The sequence below is a fragment of the Sorex fumeus genome, unplaced genomic scaffold (genome assembly GCF_029834395.1).
Source record: "Sorex fumeus unplaced genomic scaffold, SorFum_2.1 ptg000264l, whole genome shotgun sequence".
Lineage (NCBI taxonomy): Eukaryota > Metazoa > Chordata > Mammalia > Eulipotyphla > Soricidae > Sorex > Sorex fumeus.
This window is the reverse complement of record NW_026606321.1, coordinates 6,123,277-6,141,611: the sequence shown is the minus strand read 5'-3', so window position 1 is coordinate 6,141,611 and position 18,335 is coordinate 6,123,277. Positions and strand designations below refer to the sequence as shown.

At 49.0% G+C, this 18,335-nt stretch overlaps 1 protein-coding gene across 1 annotated transcript in view; it reads right to left on the bottom strand.

Annotated features, from left to right (window-relative positions):
• Positions 1-2,574: 2,574 nt before the first annotated feature.
• The window catches only part of SEMA5A (semaphorin 5A), a 302,092-nt gene continuing 286,331 nt past the window's right edge, over positions 2,575-18,335 (bottom strand). The window contains exons 16-21 of the mRNA XM_056109051.1: positions 17,365-17,583; positions 12,222-12,392; positions 10,677-10,832; positions 9,409-9,456; positions 3,841-4,052; positions 2,575-3,145 (exon numbers count right to left, since the gene is read on the bottom strand). Coding sequence (XP_055965026.1) covers positions 3,026-3,145; positions 3,841-4,052; positions 9,409-9,456; positions 10,677-10,832; positions 12,222-12,392; positions 17,365-17,583 — 926 coding nt within the window. The 3' untranslated portion in view covers positions 2,575-3,025. The remainder of the gene's footprint in view (positions 3,146-3,840; positions 4,053-9,408; positions 9,457-10,676; positions 10,833-12,221; positions 12,393-17,364; positions 17,584-18,335) is intronic.

Below are 18,335 nucleotides of genomic sequence, written 5' to 3'. Positions count from 1 at the left end.
GGTGTCATATATGAGGCAGAGGAAGCCTGGCTATGGATCTGACCCAGTCTGCCCAGAGCACTTCACGGTACCCATTGTGGTGTGATACTGCTTAGGGGTGATGAGCTCCCAGGTCCACCAAAGCCTCATCACAGCAGAGAGTGATCAGGTGGGCTCTTGTGCCATGCTCAGGGGACTTTCTTCTCCCTGTAAATTGTTTCCTCTGGGTTAATGCTCATCATTCCTCAACTAGAAATAGGACCATGCACTACACAGGGACCTCAGCATGGGTTCAAGTGTGAAACTAAAGCACAGTTCCTAGGGAAAAATCCACTTCTACCTATCTCCAGAAATAACCCTAGAAATCAGTGCACAATCACTGCCGTTTGATGGCAAAGAGGCACAGCTTAAAACTCTAGAGTATACTTGTGCTGTTTAAAATAAGGACCAAAAAAAAGCAGCAGAGAGAGAGAGAGAGAGAGAGAGAGAGAGAGAGAGAGAGAGAGAGAGAGGAGAGAGAGAGAAGATGAGGAGAGGTAGGGAGGAGGAAAAGAAGAAAGTGGAGGGTAGGAAAGAAAAAAGGCAGACAAAGAATAAAGATATTAAGAAACATAAGTAGGACCAGCAAGATTTCAGCAGGAATTTCAAACTTCTGACTTACAGAAGAGCTGCTCTGTGAAGAACATCAGGTAGGGAGAATTATGGAAGTGCTGGATGCATATGTGACCATCAGTCACACAAAAGCAAGCTACCTGTCAGTGGTTATGATACTTAGAATATAGCTAATATTATTCTAAATTGTTTCATAATCTGTTAAACAAGGGGAAGGGTAGGCAAGTCTAAATAGTTTTCCATGGAATGAAGTATGGTGTTAGGGGGGAAAAAAGGGATTCCTGTGCAGCAAACATTCTGCACATTTATCTCACAGAGATATGTCATCAACAGCATGTGAATATTTTTTGGGTGAAAGTGTTCCCCTAGTCTGTCTGAGGCTCAGTCAAGACTGGCTGGGAGGCCATATAAAGCATTCCCACATTCCCATCACGGCCATCACTGCTTTCCTGAAACAGCAGGATCTTAGTGGGAATAAAATTACCTTAAGTGTAGAAAAAACTGGGGTGGGAGTGGAGGGGGGGCATGAATGAAGAACAGCTATAACGTGCTTCCTGGCAAACATTTCTCTTACAGTGTGGCGTGTAAGAAAGCAATGGCATGTCCCAGGAGTCAATGAGGATCCCACCAGGAAGCGCCAGAAAGCCCCGTCTCTGCTCCACCTCCCTGGGTGGAGATAGGACAGTCACACACAGCCTTGTAAGAAGACGTGGCTTGAGCCCTCATCGAGAGGCCCAGAACACCATGCCTCTGTAATCCCCACAGCTGCCAAAGCCTGCCTTCCTTTATCACCTAGACTTTAGGGGAGGGTTTACTCTCTATGGTCGAGTGAACTTCTTGTCCTGAACGCCATGCTCTTCATTACCAAACACAGGAGTTTCTCAACACGGGCACCACTGTTTCTCTACTCTGGGTGTGCTCATCTGACACATTCTCACGGATCTGAAGGGCCACTTATTATGTGTTTCACTGTCCACTCAGGCCCTGACCACAATGAACAGTGATCGGGTTAACACCTTCCCTCTTGTTTTTCACATTCAACCCGCCCATCCGTTATGGATCTGCTGTTGGCAACTGATACCATTTTCCCTTCTTTGGAGACCCTTTAGCACTCCCTCACTCTGATCAATGGCTGATCAGTGATCAATGCTCAGAGTCGCAGGCCCATCACGAGTCTTCTTTGCAGGTACTCTGGATTCTCACGTGGTACAGGTGGAAATGCCATTGCCTTCAGGACAGAGCCGTGGGGGAGCAGGGGTGAGTGGGTGGGAAGGCAACACTGACTGAGATAGATAGGAAACGGAAGGCACCAGAGCTAAGCATCACCCCCCTCTCCAGAACTGGATGCAGCAAATGACGGTGAGGACCCCGGGGACCACTTCTGCATGAACAGCAATGGTCAGCAGAAAGCCAGCTTTACACATCATTAATGCTCTGGGTAGGGGCTGATGGCTGGACAGGGCTTCTATTGGGAAGAAGAAAATTAAATGTAGTTTCTACTTGAATGTTAGTCCTTTGGATATTTGGCCTCAGTGGACATCCTGGGTGTTTGGGATTTTTCTTTGCAAGGAGAAAGGAGATGTAAGTCTAAGTAAATGCTAAGTGAGTGGTTATTTTACAGACTGGCTCTTCAGAATACTACTGGGGACAGGTGGGCTTCCAGGCAATGAAGATGGTGGGGTGTCCCCTGCAATATCCCCAAGTCCCCAAATCCCAATAAGGCTACTTTCTAGCAACCTGCAGAAAACCTTCTCTTCCATCGTGACAGAGCCTTTGCTCTCTGTGCTGACACCCCAGCGTTAACAAGGCAATGGTTTCTAGACCAAGGGGGAAGCATCTCATGTCACTTTTCTTTACTTTTGCAGGTGCAGGAGAGGCTGGAGTCCTACGCTTGCTGGTAAGGATCCTCCCAAATCCAAACACACGACAGCTTCCAAGAATCCCAAAGTATCATCCACATATGGGAAGAAAGGAGATCAAACCCGATGGACCCGTGCACTGCTGGTGGAGGGAGAAGTTTCTCAGATAAAGTGCCTATTCTTGAATTCAAACATCATGAGATTCACGCTCAAGAGCGAAATGATGTTCATGTTTCTGAAGACTGCTTCCGGTGGAGGATGGGAGCGGTGCATTTATTCCAAGGCTCAAGGAAACAAATGACTTATTAGAAAAATTGGACTGAATACAATAAAAAACAACTTCCCACCACAGTTCACTCAACAATGATCAAGTATTGCAGACCAGATTTTTCACGATGCCATATTTAGATTATTGTTGCTTTTAAGGACGTGTATTTTCGGCAGCCATGGGACACATGTGGCTTGAAATGCACTTAAAAATGGATCCAAACCTCATCTCAGAACTCTCCAAAACATGGGTAGTCACGGAGCACAAGGTACTGAGGAATTCCAGGAAGCTCCCGTTGGAAGAGTCATTAGTACTCATCGTAGTTATTCAGATCTGTGAAGTAGGCATTAGAATAGGTCTTCCCAGTAAGATGCGGGTTGAAGTATTTGTTTCTTTCCTCAAGGATCAAGTTGTTTTTGTTAAATGCCTATAAAAAAATTTATAAACACTTAGTAGTATTTCAGAGAGAGAAGAATAGTTAGCAGCGGAGTGTTGATTTTCAGGTCTCTCCTTAGACACATATTATTTGCCTTGCATGTCTCATCACGAAAGGGAGGTAGATATGGGCCTCACAGAAACGTAAAACTATTGATACCAAATTGACTAATACCTTGTGTGTTTGGTAACAGATAAGTGGGGAAAGAGGTGTGCAGCCATTAGGGGAACATGTAGGAGTACTCATCAGAGATGTTCAGTGGACCCCTTTAAGTCAATGCATGTGAATCCTGATTCCTCTCTGCTTCCATTTTCTGAACTATTCAAAGATAATGACTAGAGGGGCTGGAGCAATAGCACAGTGGGTAGGGCATTTGCCTTGCACGTGGTCGACAGGGGTTCAATTCCCAGCATCTGATACGGTCCCCTGAGCACTGCCAGGAGTAATTCCTGATTTCAGAGCCAGGAGTAACCCCTGTGCGTTGCCAGGTGAAACCAAAAAAGCCAAAGATAATGACTTAGAGGCACCCTCCTCACTTCTGGCTGTGAAAGCCACCTGCCCCATCCAAGAACGACGCTCATCCCAGTTTGAGGGCACAGATGGAGGGGAATAGAAGAAACAGGCAGGCTGGGAGGCATGGGTCAACTCTCCAGGACATGGCGGAGCACTGGCAGCGAGTCCCTTACCTTGATGGCCTCCACCGAGTCGTACTTGTCCAGCTTGTTGATGTGGTTGGTGATGCTGGTGTTGAGCGGGGCAGGCGCGACCGGGTGGATGACGGTGGCGTCGTGGGACTGCTGCTGGTAGCGCTGGCAGTAGGTGTAGACGAGCAGCGTGAGGAGGCAGCCCAGGATGGAGCTGCTCAGGCCCACAGCGATCATGTGGAACATGTTGAACTCTGGAAGGCAGCGGTGGAGAGTGAGCCCAGCAGGGCGGGGCGGGGGGAGAGGGGGACCCTGCACTGCCCGCCCCCTCCCGCTGCCCCATGCACAGGGGGGAAGAATAGAAACAGTCCAGAGCCCTGGCACAGCAGGTGGGGCACTTGCCTGGCAGGTGGCTGCCCCGGGTTCAAGCCCTGGCACTCTGTACCGTCCCCTGAGCCAGAAATAAGTCCTGACCGCTGCTGGGTGTGAGTCCCCCCCCCCCCCCCCCACCAACCTCCACCCTGAAACAAACTGAAAGAAAAGAAAGACAAAAGGAAAAGGTCATGCATGCTCCAAAGGCAGAGGCGCTCTAGGTGGGCACTGGAAACGGCCAGGTGCCAGGGAGCTTCTTCTCTAGGAACATCGTCAGGGAAGCATCACTTGGGGCAGTAAAGTCAGCCTTTGGGGACCTCCTCTCTCACCCAGGCAGGTTCTTCCTTAAGAGACTGTGAGCAGCTTTGCTTCCATTGTAATAGTAGCACAGTCTCTGGTCCAAGCTTCCAGGGAATAATATCCACGTCCTGTGACAGGCTGTGTCCCCGAGTCCCAGGGACAAGGGGATTCTGGGCCCATTGCTTCCCACCTCCTCTCCTCAATATTTCTTTTCACTGTGGCTGGAGTGAGTGGACAGTAGGCAGGATGGCTGGCCTTGCCTGCAGTTGATGCTCCCCAGCACCCTCAGAGTCTCCTGAGTCTTCCCAGGAGTGATCCTGAGCACAGAGCCAGGAGTGAGCCGTGAGCACAGAGCCAGGAGTGAGCCGTGAGCAGAATCAGGAGGGTGCCCTGAGCACAGAGTCAGGAGGGAGCCCTGAGCACAGAGCTGGGAGTGAGCCCCAAGCACAGAGACAGGAGTCAGCCCTGAGCACAGTCAGGAGTCATCCCTGAGCACAGAGCCAGGAGTGAGCCGTGAGCACAGAGCCAGGAGTGAGCCGTGAGCACAGTCAGGAGGGTGCCCTGAGCACAGTCAGGAGGGAGCCCTGAGCACAGAGCTGGGAGTGAGCCCCAAGCACAGAGACAGGAGTCAGCCCTGAGCACAGAGTCAGGAGTGATCCCTGAGCACAGAGTCAGGAGTGAGCCCTGAGCACAGAGTCAGGAGTGAGCCCCGAGCACAGAGTCGGGAGTGATCCCTGCACAGAGTCAGGAGTCAGCCCTGAGCAGAGAGCCAGGAGTCATCCCTGAGCACAGAGTCAGGAGTGAACCCTGAGCAGAGAGTCAGGAGTCAGCCTTGAGCACAGAGCCAGGAGTCAGCCCTGAGCACAGCAGCTGGGTGTGGTCCCCAAACAAACATCCTTTTTACTGAAAACACTGTTCATAGACTTCATTCTTTTGTTTCTATTATGCTGGTGAATATGGAGAGACACACAGACATACACACCTCATATTACACTGAAACATGCAAATGAACACAGAGGAGAGAATCTTTTTTCCCCCTTCCTACAGGACACAACTGTAGCCAGTATCTGCTGAGAGTTTCCATGGAAATTCTGAATATTGGTGCAGCTAAAGTACTCTGATACAATATTTAGATGGTCATGGAAATGGTCCTCTTGTTATATGATTCTGTTCTATTTAATAGTATCTATGTTATTTTCTTTACTTTGTGAATATGAATAAATGACAAACGTGAGGACGAGGACTTTTGTTTCTGATATGGGATTGTCTTGAGTAACATCTAAATAAAAAGAGCAGGCCTGTGTAATTTCTGAGTAAAAGGAACCCTCGTTGTGTTGGAGAAACCCTTCGTAGACTGTGCCAAGCCTTTTAGTGGGCCTGTGGCAGTGCTCATGAAGCTGGCCTTGGTGTCAGGGTGCAGAGCAGAACGTGACCTTAGTGATTCCACCCTAGATGGGTCACCTGGTCACTTGCCTCACCGTGTCCTCTCCACCCCTCACACCACTTGAGCTGCTCTGTCGCCTAATGCCCTGATCTGTCCACCTTCCCTGGACAGCCACGGCGAAACCTGCTAGACAGAGTCCAGTCCACTCAGTTAGAGCTTCAGAGTTCTGGCTGCCCCGGGTTCCTAGGGAAAAAGGCCTGCAAGTTGGCCTTATATACCCAGGATGGGTGTAGCTGCATCTTAACCACCTGCGATTCTTCTCAGGGGCTGTCCTGGAACAGAGGCCACTTTCCAGGTAAAAGACCTCCCTACCTATCTCCAATCTTCAAAGAGGGACCTTTGCTTCTTTCAATCAGCATTCAGGAGCTGGTCCCGAGAGGGGAACCCACTTCCCCAGGTGCACAGACCCCACACAGGCCTCCTCTGGTATAGCCAACATAGTCAGGACTGAGTGATCCAGAAGGACATTACTAGAACATTCTACAGGTATCACCATGCCTGGCTCCTCCTCAATGATGAACTATTGATTATTTGGTCCCAGGTTGAACAGAGTGAAAGAGATCTGTAAATCTTTGACCTTTCCTGCCTTTTCCTGAAGACTCCATCTGGTCACTCCTGGCCAGGGGCAGCTAGAGATGCCCTGGGCCATCCATCTGGTTCCTACACGGGAGCTCAGCTCCATGGGAGCAAGGGCTTATCTTACCTCTGCCAGCATCTGTCTAACACGGGCTTTGGGGTCCCCAGGGTGAATTCTCCACACAGATGGAGCGAGTTCTGCTGCATTGATAATACTTTATAGGGGCCCTTGGAAGAGGTGGGGTGCTCTAACCACACAGATCCTGACACTGGGCTCATGAATCATTCCTGCAGGTGGCTGGGGAAGCTGGGGACAGCGACAGCTTTATGACGATTATATAGACTTGGTGTCTCATGCAACTAAAAATAGCTCTCCATACCGACAATTTCCATAGCCTACATTTTCCTGCATCGGAAGAAATAGAGCCCATTAAATCTCTTGAGTTTGCTTGTTGGGGCTATTTGCTTCCGATTTGCTGTTCTGCTATTATTGGTCAGTAAAGCTGAAATAGTGAGTCATGATCCGGTTGCTTTAACCAGCTTTTTTTAATTTTTGGGGTGCATAATTTGGTTATTTGTTTTCTAAAAAACTGAAAAAAAAAAGACTTACAAACTTCTTGTCTCCTGGAATATTGCCAGGCTTCCTGGCTATGGAACTGTTTTTGCCATAAGCCCTGCCTGCTGGTACATGACACCTCTTGCCCACTTCTTCAGGGTACCAATGTCAAGGGTTCTAAATAAATCACAAGTTCTGACTCCCAGAGAGCAAGGAATATGGGGACATGAACAACATTCATGAAGATGGACAATATAGTGCCCAGGAAGGGAGCGCTGGGGTGATGTGGGTAGCAGTGGCCTTGGGAATACGGATGGGGTGTTTTCTGTGTGTTAACTTAAAGAGGGTAGGCTTCTAGGGGGCACGGAGAGATTTCTTCCTCAAAGGGGGTGGTAGGCCAAAGACATTGGGGGAACCTTTGGTCTAGTTAGTAGCCCCTGTGGTTTAACCTGGAGATGTGCAGAATTGGGCAACCTGGTTGTGGCACTGGGAAGTAGTGTTTTATGATGGGCTTTGGACCACTTCTCCTGAACAAACATGGGCCCTGAATCTTAAGAGCAGAACATGGAAAGAAGCTTTGATCTTAGCTGAGCCAGCTGATTGGGCCCTTGTCCTATCTCTTTCATGGCAGATCACTCCCAACCAGCTTCTCTCATGCCCCATTAGCTTAGGCTGCCTCTAGGACAGAAGGCCTTGGTCCCAGGGTTTTGTCCAGGTGTCACCCATCCAGGTCTGTTGGGCTTCAGTCCCAGGCACAAGCCACTCAATTTTGCTACTGGGATCCTTTGCCGACAGCCAGCTCACATTCAGATCTGAATGTTGGCTCCACTCGAGGCCAACTGCCTGGTGGCACCTGAGCCAGAGGCCTCAGCTCTGACCCTCAGAGTCCCCATTTATAAAATGCAAATAAAGACACAAGAGTTCTATGCATGCTCTACAACTCCCTCAACCACAGCCAGATCTCTGAAAACTGATTTCTCACCATGGATTGGCAGCCAACTATGGTCGGCCCCAAGCCCACAGACTTAGCTGCAGAACTAACAGGAACTGGCAAAAGGGACCTGAGTCCCACACTCCATTCACATTTCATGGGGTGATATGCGAGACTGACCATGCGGACCGTAGTGTGCAGGATGCAGTGATACCTATGGTGCATGATTCACTGTGCTAGCCAGATTCAAGGTGAAACATGCTCGACTCTAACTCTCTTCTCCATGTCCAAGGGCTCACCTAAAGATTTAAGGGATCTGGCAGCTAGGTGGACACTCTGTATGAACTAAAATGGGACAGTTCTGGCTACTGAAGTGCCTAGTATACACAGCAACTGATGTCACACTCTGAAGATAGGATGAGGACTTGCTGTTAAGTGCGTATATTCATCTTGTGGTCATAGCCCATGTTGGGAACTGCCATCGTGGATCAAGCATCAGACACAACATGGCTAAGATACCCCCAGTCTTTAAGCAACTGCTGCTGCTTTTGGAAGGGGTTCAAGCTACTTGCATGCCCATTTTTAGCTCAATATCCCTAACACAACAACTGTCACAGAGTGACTTACTCAGCAGACAGAACACAGCAGATGGAGACCTGTTACTCAGAGTAGTTAGCATGGCACGTTGGTTCCTACAGCACACCTTGAAGCAACAAATTCTCTGTGAGCATGAGCAGACACTACAGCCCACTCCACTGCCTGGGACTCCCAGGGATGGATTATGGTGGTGGTGACACAGGTCTCGGTGTGGACGTTGGCTCTATCAGGCCCAAGGTTGACAAAGGCTGGGTGAGATAAATGGCTAATCCCTCTCTTCCACTCAGACAAGACAGACATAGATGGTGAAGTAAGATTTATCACCAACTTCAAGCAGCCAATACGTTTGTCCTTCAGGGTTGTGGGGAGTTTTGAAAACAATTCCTGGAGAGATGTATATACAGCTGTATGCCCCATTATACTTTTGTTTTGGCAGAAATATGAAGACTGGAGACTACAGGTTTGTACTAAGAATATAAAAAAAGTGTCATGATTCTCTTGGGCTCATGAGGCATGTAAGTTGAGCTTATAGTGTGGTGACTGATTCAGTTCATAGGTGAACATGCCCTCGGATCATCTGTGCTGGCTTAGGGAGGGACTTCTCTGACCATGGGGCAGGACTGGAGGGTTTGCATTTCTATCAAGTCCCAGGGGGTGTTGATTTAAGGACCCAATGAAGAACTACTGGCCCAGTTGCCAACCCTTGACTTGGCCTTTGGTAACCGGAATTTCTTTAGCCTGTTTTTCAGCAGAAACATAAGAAACAGATGGGGGAAGGAAAAGCATTCAAACATGTAAGAAATTGATTCAAAGTAGTTAGAAGGGAGAACTTACCTCCACACCTCTTTTCTTCAATGCTACTGGATCTGGCCACGGAAACTTCTGGAAACCAAAAATTCAATCATGATATATTAAGGTGTCGGAAGGAAGTTGGCCTGAACAGTTTCTTTATAAGACGTCTATTAAGTTTTGAATTGTCTTGTGAGTCAAACCTTCCATCGCAATCGATTTGTTCATATATAGGAGTGGTCCTGGCAGTGCTCAGAGGCCACTCCTGGCTCTGATCAGGGGATCATATGTGGTACTACAGGTCACACCAGAGTCATGGGTACTGCAGCCACCGCCTAGGCATGTGGCCAACCTCCTATACCACTTCTCTGGCACAAGTACTATTTTTTCAAGCATGATTTTGTTTCCACCAACCTGTGGGTGGTGAGGTCGCCCAGACATTTAGAGGGAGACTGATCAGCTTAAACTAAGGTCTATTTCCCGAGCGGAAGAAAGGATGCCGTGTTTTGGTCAGGGCTCAACTTCTGGTGATGTTTATGTTGCATCCCGAGATCCACAGGAGGAAGTGAAAAAACTCAAAGGGATATGGCCCTGACCCCATGAGAGCACACGGCAGGCAGCACCATTTCTATGATACAACATGGATTTCACACAGAAAAGCCTTAGCATGGGGCCTGCCATGTCTTCTTCACGGTGACAGGAATATAAGTTTCCTTCCCCACCCATTTAAGGGTTAACTGAAGAGAATGGTCCTTTCATCTGGGCAAACAAAACAAAACAAAACAAAACAAAAAAACAAACAAACAAACAAAAAAAGGTATAGTGTTGTTTAAACATGGCAAGTAACTGCCTCACTTTTATTTTTATTTATTTATTTATTTTTGTAATTTGGCATTTTGTTTCCCAAGCAACTTTTTGTCTCTTATAGTGCCTGAAGTGATGGTGCGCAAAGACAAAAAACAAACCGAAGCACAGCCTTTCGAAGTGTGTGAACGAGAGACCCCAAGAGTGTGTGCTGTAAACAGGACAGTCCGGGGTCAACCCAGCATTGCACGGACCCCAGAACTCTGCTGGGTGTGGGCCCCAAACCAACCAAACAAACAAGTAAAAAAAAATATATCGTGAGTTAGATTTGAGTTTAAATCAACCATTATTTCAAAAACTACACTACAAGCACCTTAATTAAACACCTTAAAATCACACGAGCTGATAATCTCAGCTGTAACCACCAGGACCTCGGAGACAGGCCAAATGCCCATCTCTGAATCATTTCCCTCTGGACTCAGGTTCCTGAGAAGCAACTCTGTCCTCACCTGGGATAAAATTGGAATCAAACACACAAGGCCGGCTCTCTGTGGCGTTTCCAGAGCACTGGTTCCCCACCGGGAACAGGAGGAGGCATTGGCGGGCACGGACCTGGATTCCAGAAGCATCGCAGGCTGACCAGCCGGACCACTCCGACCAGCTCTCTGCAGCAGCCAGAGGAAGAGAGACACATGACAGTCCCCAGACACTCGAGATACACGCACCTCCCAGATTCTACTTTTAACGGATCGCTCCATAGAAAAGGTTTGTATCTTCTCTCCGGTAAATAACTCTTAAGCTTGCATGAAAGCGCTCACATGTCTTGGATCAGACATGATGTGCCAAAAATACATAATTCTGCATCCCACTTTATTTTAATGTTAGACAAATACGTGGGCGAGAGCAGTAATTAGTGACTCCATGCAGAGGCTCCCAGTGATGGGGAACAAAGAAATCACCAGCACAGAAACAGTTTCGAGAGTCCTGATCTGTCCTATAGAGCAGTTCTCCAATGCCTTTCTGGAAAGGTCCCTGCTGGGCTTAGAGATCGAGTCAGAGAGATAACGGGGTAACTGGGGGAGAAAGTCCCACCTCTTGAAAGGGTTTCAAGTCACTACAAGTACTTTCTCCTTTGTTACAAAATAAAAAATAAGTCCACCAAGCCAGGATACAGGGAAGGCTGCACTTGAGATGGAATTCACTTTATCTCTTGTTTACTGTCTGAGAAGAGCATAAGATCAGCGGGTAAGCCTTGGGTTTTGGCCAAAAGTGAAAAAAGGCAAGGCTGCCTACCCAGTGTGGAAGGTTCCAGCACTTGCCCGGATGCCTGAGCTGAGGGCTGGCACTCACATTTAAGGGAGGCAGTCTAAGATATGAACTTGCCACATTGCTTAGGGCACATTAGTCAATGCGGAAAGTCCATGTGTGCAGCTGCAGTTCATTTCTTTTCCCTCTTTTTTTGATTTGAGTGCCAAGTTTGTGAGGCTCAATCAGACTGGTGCTCCGATTCCCCTTCAGGGAACTTTTCTTTAGAAAGAGGGAAAATATCCATTTGCAGAATGACAGTTAAAATAGTATTCCTAGGTATCTTTCAATATAAATGGAACTTTTCAGGAAGAAACACAGGAACAAGATTGTTGTGATTATTTTCCTCCTGAAAGTAGGAGTATTTGTTTATATGGCAACATTAGACTCAGAGAGCATCTCAATTTCATTCCCAGTGGTCCCAGTATATCAGAAAACAAACACGTTTCTAGATGGGACCAAGGGAGCAGCCAGCCTCGGGGACGCTAGTTCCAACACCCAAGGTTTGTGGGCCCCAGAGTCCCCTGAAGCAGCTTGATCGAGCTCTCTATATGCTACCCCCAATTTCACCCACAGAAAGGCAGGCCCATGACCAGGTGAGAGACTTCTAGAAAACTGAGTTGTTGGCAAGTTTCTGATGCCAGTTCTGACACTGGACCCTGGTGAAAAGTAGGTGTGTGAAGAGCTGAGCCTCAGAGAGCAGATAAATGACCCCCTCCATCAGCACTGTGGGGTCACCGTGGACTCACCTGGACAGGGCTGTGTGCTGCAGAGAGCCTCTTCCGTGTGCAGCCCCAGGCAGATGTCCCCTCCGTAGGCTGGGGCTGGGTTGGTGCAGGAGCGGGTTCGCATGTAGTGGCCACCGCCACAGGTGGCCGAGCAGGTAGACCAGGAAGACCAGCACGACCACATGCCGTCCACTGGAAGGGACACAAGGTCACATGACTTGGGAAGCCCACAGACAACCAAGCGGACGCACTGCAGGGACCCCCCACTCCCCCCGCCCCACTGTGCCCGGGGTCCATGTCAGGGTCCCTGTCCCAGGGAGGGCTCGGGTTTGGCATGACTTTCCTCTGATTCACTCCAGGAAGAAGCCCAAGGATGGTGGAGGAACAGATGCATGACTGTGAACCGGGATTCAAGGCTGTTAATGTCCAGCTAGCTTGAATAGCATGACCCTGTTGTCCACACAAGACTTACTGTCAAGGAAAAGCAGCAGATTCCTTGGATTTGGATGGTGCTTTGTGTCATGACAAGGGGATAGAGAAGCTAATGGTCCTTGGTGGAAGGACGCTCCATAGACACAGGCACTAACGTGCCAAACAGTGCCAGCCCCCCAGCCCCTATCCCTCAGACTCCATATTTCTGTGAGAGAGCAAAGGGAGGATCATACCTATTGCAGCCAGGAGGATTGCCATGAAGGTTAAATGGGCACTGTGGGATGGACTCAAAAGGGGACCTGGTCATAGGCACTGGGCAGACATGGCCCCTGGGCTGTTTCCATTACTGTCCCTAACCTCGAATGTTTAGATTTCCTCATAAGGGGCTCTGGGTACTTGGCAGCCTTCCCCAGAGCTGGGGTTGGCCATTTCATCTGCATCAGGGTCACACTTCTTCTGTAACAGGGTGTATCTTATAGGAGTGTTTTTTTACTACAACTAGACTATCAAAATAAACAACAGAGGAAGACTACATATTCAAGGTGATAGCTACTCCTATCATCACACTCCCTCTCTCAGCTACATCCCAGGAAGCTGAGAAGCTGACAGACAGCAACTCTTGGATGGTATGGTATTGATTTGAGTTCACATCTCAATAAATGCTTTTACCATTTACTCTCTGATCTGGTCTAAATCCATTCCCCCCAAACCCACACCAATTGTTCTCCTGGTATCCCGTGAACTGGAACAGAATTGTTTGGTGTTTAACACAGAGAACAGTTCTTCTTTAAAATAGAAGCAGTTGGGGGAACCATTTGCAAAAGAGCCTGGTTCCCAAAATATTCCCACACGTCCCCTGAACCATAAGGTCAACTGTACCTCTCCAGTTTTAATTTCGATTTCATTGCTCTCAGGGACATATTAAGAACTAGAGAACAGGTGCTTCCAGTGCAGGGGAAATTAAAGAGGAAGGCACCCACATTCACAGCACCATTTTCATGGGTCTAATTGCCCCATGTCCCTGAAGCAATTCGAACCCAACCCCACTCCAAGAAGACTAGAGTGTCATTTCTTCATAGTTATTCTACATTCCTCCTGCATGATCCAATTTATTTTCTCCAACACTCTCAACTTTATCCTTGCATTACAGTTTCAACTTCCTCCTCGAGAGCTCTGGGGATGAAGAGCAAGGGGGTTGGTATTGGAGGAGAACGGTGGCTGAGTTCTGTCCTAAGGTTTCATATCAGGAAGGCTGCAGTAGTTTTGAAGTAGAAATGGCAGAATGGAGGGCAGAACAGTGAACAGAACAGAATAACAGAATTGCTGGGTTAGTCTTCAGGGCCGAAGAGCTCTGGGTGAACAGGGATATTGGAAGGCAAGGGAGTGATGTGGCTCACGTGGCAGCCCACAGCCATGCAGAGATACTGAGCAACATCAATGGTGTTTGGAGGTTATTCCCACCTGTGTACTCAGAAGTGACCCTTGGTGTTCCCCAGGGATTATCTGCTACTCTGGGGGATTGCATCAGGTCAGCCACCGGCAAGGCAAGCACCTTCCTTCCTATATGATCTATCTAGCCTAAACTACAGTTGAAAAAAGCATTTTATATTAATAAAATTGGTTTCAGTCTGGCTTCAGATCATGATGAGAAAACTTTTTTTTTTAACCACATCCAGTGGCACTCAGGGCTTAATTCTGGCTGACTCTGAACTGAGGGATCACTCCTGACAGGCTCCGAGGATCATACGAGGTGCTGAACCGGGGTCATTCGTGTGCAAGGCAAATACCCCACCCTCTGTACCCTCTGTACTCTGCTCCCAATTGTTTTAAATTAAAGACACCATCCAGTGGTAACTCCAGTCCATGGAGGCAACAGGACAAAGCAAGAATAACACCACAGAAAAGAGAAGAAGTGAACTGGGGTAGGCAGGCCGAGCAACTCTGGGGGCTTCCTCGCAGCTGAGAGGGGGGTGCCACTCGTCTTACCCACCCCTGCGCTGGCCCTGGCACAGAGTAAGGTTACAGGGACTCTGGATCTTTCCACAACCCTCTATGGAATCTGGGCTTCCAGGGAGAGGATGGGGACAGGGCTATTTTAAGACACGAAGGTTATGTACATATGACATTGGCCTGACCACCAAATCTACTAAAAGAAACCCGTCAGCCGTTCATGTTAACAGCTCTCGAGATGAGAGCTGAGCTTTGCACTCAAGGTCCAACCACGCATGTGGGTGCTATGGATGTTTCTGTCATCAGCACCGACAGCTTGTGGCTGGGGGCTGGGAGCGGGGGTGCGAGCAGCCGCCTGACATTCCTGTGTGGCCTTGCTTAGGCTGTTAGCCTAAAACCCCATGCTCGTAATCTCACCCCAGGCACCCCGCCCAGATCCAGGGGAGGAATCCTGCCACTCTCCCTACTGAATTGTGGGAACGATCTGCCTCTGTGACCTTTCCCAGCCCCCAGATTGGGGGCCAGGAAATCTGGATGGTGGAAGGGAAGAGGTTCTGGAAGCTAGAGAATTTTTTTTTGTTTTTCCTTGAATATGCATCTGTGTCTCTTTGCTTGCTTGTTCTTTCAAGTTTGTGGCCTCTCTTGCACACACATTTCTTTTCTTTTCACCCCCTCGCATCTTTCTAAGGAAGTTGTGTTCAATAAAAACTATCTTGCTTGAAAAAAAAATTTGGAACTGGTGCATTTGTAATCACATTTATTTATCTTATTGACATCTTATTATGACATCTTATTATCTCATTCCTACTTTGGACAAACTGGCAGGTTACCGAATGTAGCCTGCCCACATGGCAGAGTCTGGCAAACTCCCCGTGGCATACCCAATATGTCAAATACCAGTAACAATGATGGGTGTCATTCTCCTAAAGAGCCTTGAATATAATCTCAGGGCTAGGATGAAGGAGACATTACAGGGGCCTGCTCGAGGCAATTGACGAATAACAGGATGATTTATGATTTTGTGATTATTTATCTAACTATCACTGCTTCACCTCTCTACTCCCACTCACATCCAGAAGTTCATCCATCATCCACCCATCCACATATTAATTTACTCATCTACATCCCATTCATCTGCCTTCCCACCATCAAATTATGTATAAAATTATAATTATTATATATTCCCCATCCGGCCAGCCACTGACCAACCCACTCGTAACACATCTATTTACCATCACCCAACTCACTGATCTCCTCCTATGTTCATCCACTTATCACCTGCTCCTTGTCCAAGGATCCATTCATCCAACCTATCGATCTTTGCAACAAATGCCCCCTGGGCTCCATGATGTGCCAATTCCTTGCACAAAGAGCTCAGACACTTGCTTGTGCCTCTAAAGAGGCTGCTCCACTTCCCAGTTTTTGTGCCTTTCAAATGCTGCTTCTGGGTTGGAAATGATGCCCACCCCATCTCGGCTTGTCTATCCTGTCATAGCTGGTCTGTCTGTCCAGTCCTATTGGTCCCTCAAGTCTCAGCTGAGGCAGCTTTGGTTCCATGTGATTCCACCATGATTCCAGGTCCTTGGCTGACAAAGCCACTGCCTCACGTTCCTAAGCACACGGGTGACCCTTGAGATCAACAAGGCTCCCGCGGGTCTTCTCTGCCCTGGCCTGGACGTGTCCTCCCTCCCTTGGGTCCCATCTGCTTGCTGTGACCCATGGCACTGTGTCCTTGCTCTACTCTGTGACTGACACTCAGTGGTGGGCGTCTAAACAGGTCCAAACAGGTCTGCTGAGAAAGCAAATGAATGGAGCTTGGTGTAGGCTAGCAGCACAAGGGTTCCAGAGCCCGACGTTTTAATTCTCAATTTATCAAGATACTATCATATACTTTTTTTTTTTTTGCTTTTTGGGTCACACCCAGCAATGCACAGGTTTTTGAGGAATTATTCCTGGCAGTGCTCAGGAGACCCTATGGGATGCTGGAAATTGAACTAAGTTAGCTGCATGCAAGGCAAATGCCCTACCCACTGTGCTATCATTCCAGCCCCACAATGATTTATTTCCAGAGTGTGCCAAGCCTAGATATGGAGGCATCGTGCGCAGTAGAGTGCAGCCTTCGGGATACGGGGGACATGTCAGGTCAAGCCCCCAACTGTGGGAAGATGGGGGTGGCCATAAAGAGCTGCTCCCAGGGTGCATGCAGGAGGAGGCTGAGAGGCTGGCAGGCTGGCGAAGGCAGAGGAGGCTGTGCAGCTCTTGGTGGCATGCGCTGCGCTGAACCAGGGCTGGTGTGGGAAGGGAGGGCATGTCCGAGGGGCAGCCCCCAGACCACATGCCTTCCACCAGCCCCCGGGGGGTGGGGTGGGCAGCTGTGCATCTGTAGAACCCATCTCAGGAGAAAGTGACCTGCATGCTAGGCCCTCGTGGGTCATCTCGGCGCACTGGTACCCGCAGGAGTGTGCGGGGTATGGAGGCTGAGCCCTGCTGACTAGAATAGAGCCAGGCTGCAGACCAGGCAGCGTGATACTGTCCTGGCCGGGGATCCGGGACAAGCACCCACATAGGGGCCCCCAAAGGTGCTCCAGCTTCTGGCCAATCAGAAGAACTATTGGAAGGTGACCAGGCCGCATCCCATTTTATACCGCACAGCTGGAAAGCCTGATCTGCCATTGAGACACGCACACGCTTGTACATAGCTCGCAATGGGTCGGAGGGAACTGAGGGGGCACCCCCAGGCCCTGGGTGTCTCTGCCCTTCCCCAGGCCATTGGGTCACTCACCTGGGCAGGGCAAGATGTTGCACTCCTGGTACTCCAGGGATGGGCCCAGGCAGGGCAGACCCCCGAACTTGGGCTCGGGGTTGTTGCACACGCGCTTCCGGTTCCGGATGCCCCGACTGCAGTCCCGGCTGCACTGTGACCAGGAGGTCCAGGCAGACCAGGCCCCGTTGACGGTGTGGGCCGAGTAGCGCCCGGCACGCAGGAAGTCGCCAGAAAGGCCTGCAGGAGACGGATGCGTCAGCGGATGACCACGGCCTGGACACACTCGCCTTCTGTCCAGTTTGGACTCACTCAGCTCTCAAACTCGAGTGACTGCTTTCGAGACTTCGGAGGTGCACCCACACCACACACAAACACCACACACACACACCCCACACACACACAAACACCAGACACAAACACCAGACACACACAAAATCACTACACACACAAACACCACACACACAGAAACACCACACACATACACACACAAACACCATACACACCACACACACAAACACTACACACATATGCACAAACACCACACACATACACACAAATCACAAACATCCCACACACATATACACACACAAACACTCCCCACACAAACACCACACACACACACAAATACACACACATAAATACTACACACACATATACACAAACTCCACACACATACATACACACAAACACCACAGACATATACACACACTACAGACATACACACATACACAAACATCACACACACACAGAAGCTGCAGTTGGGCACCCCTGCCTCAAAGTCACAATTCTTACTCTCTGATGGCCACTACATCAGTGCAACCAGGAACACCAATTTGTGAATGTGGCCAAGCCAGCGCCGGTCTTGGTCTTCAGGAGATCTGATTCTGAAGTGACTTCCCACGAAGCAAGTCACAGACACTTATCCCGAACACAATGCAACTCTCACTATACATATGCCTCAGTCCCCCTTGGGTGGGGCTCACCAGGCT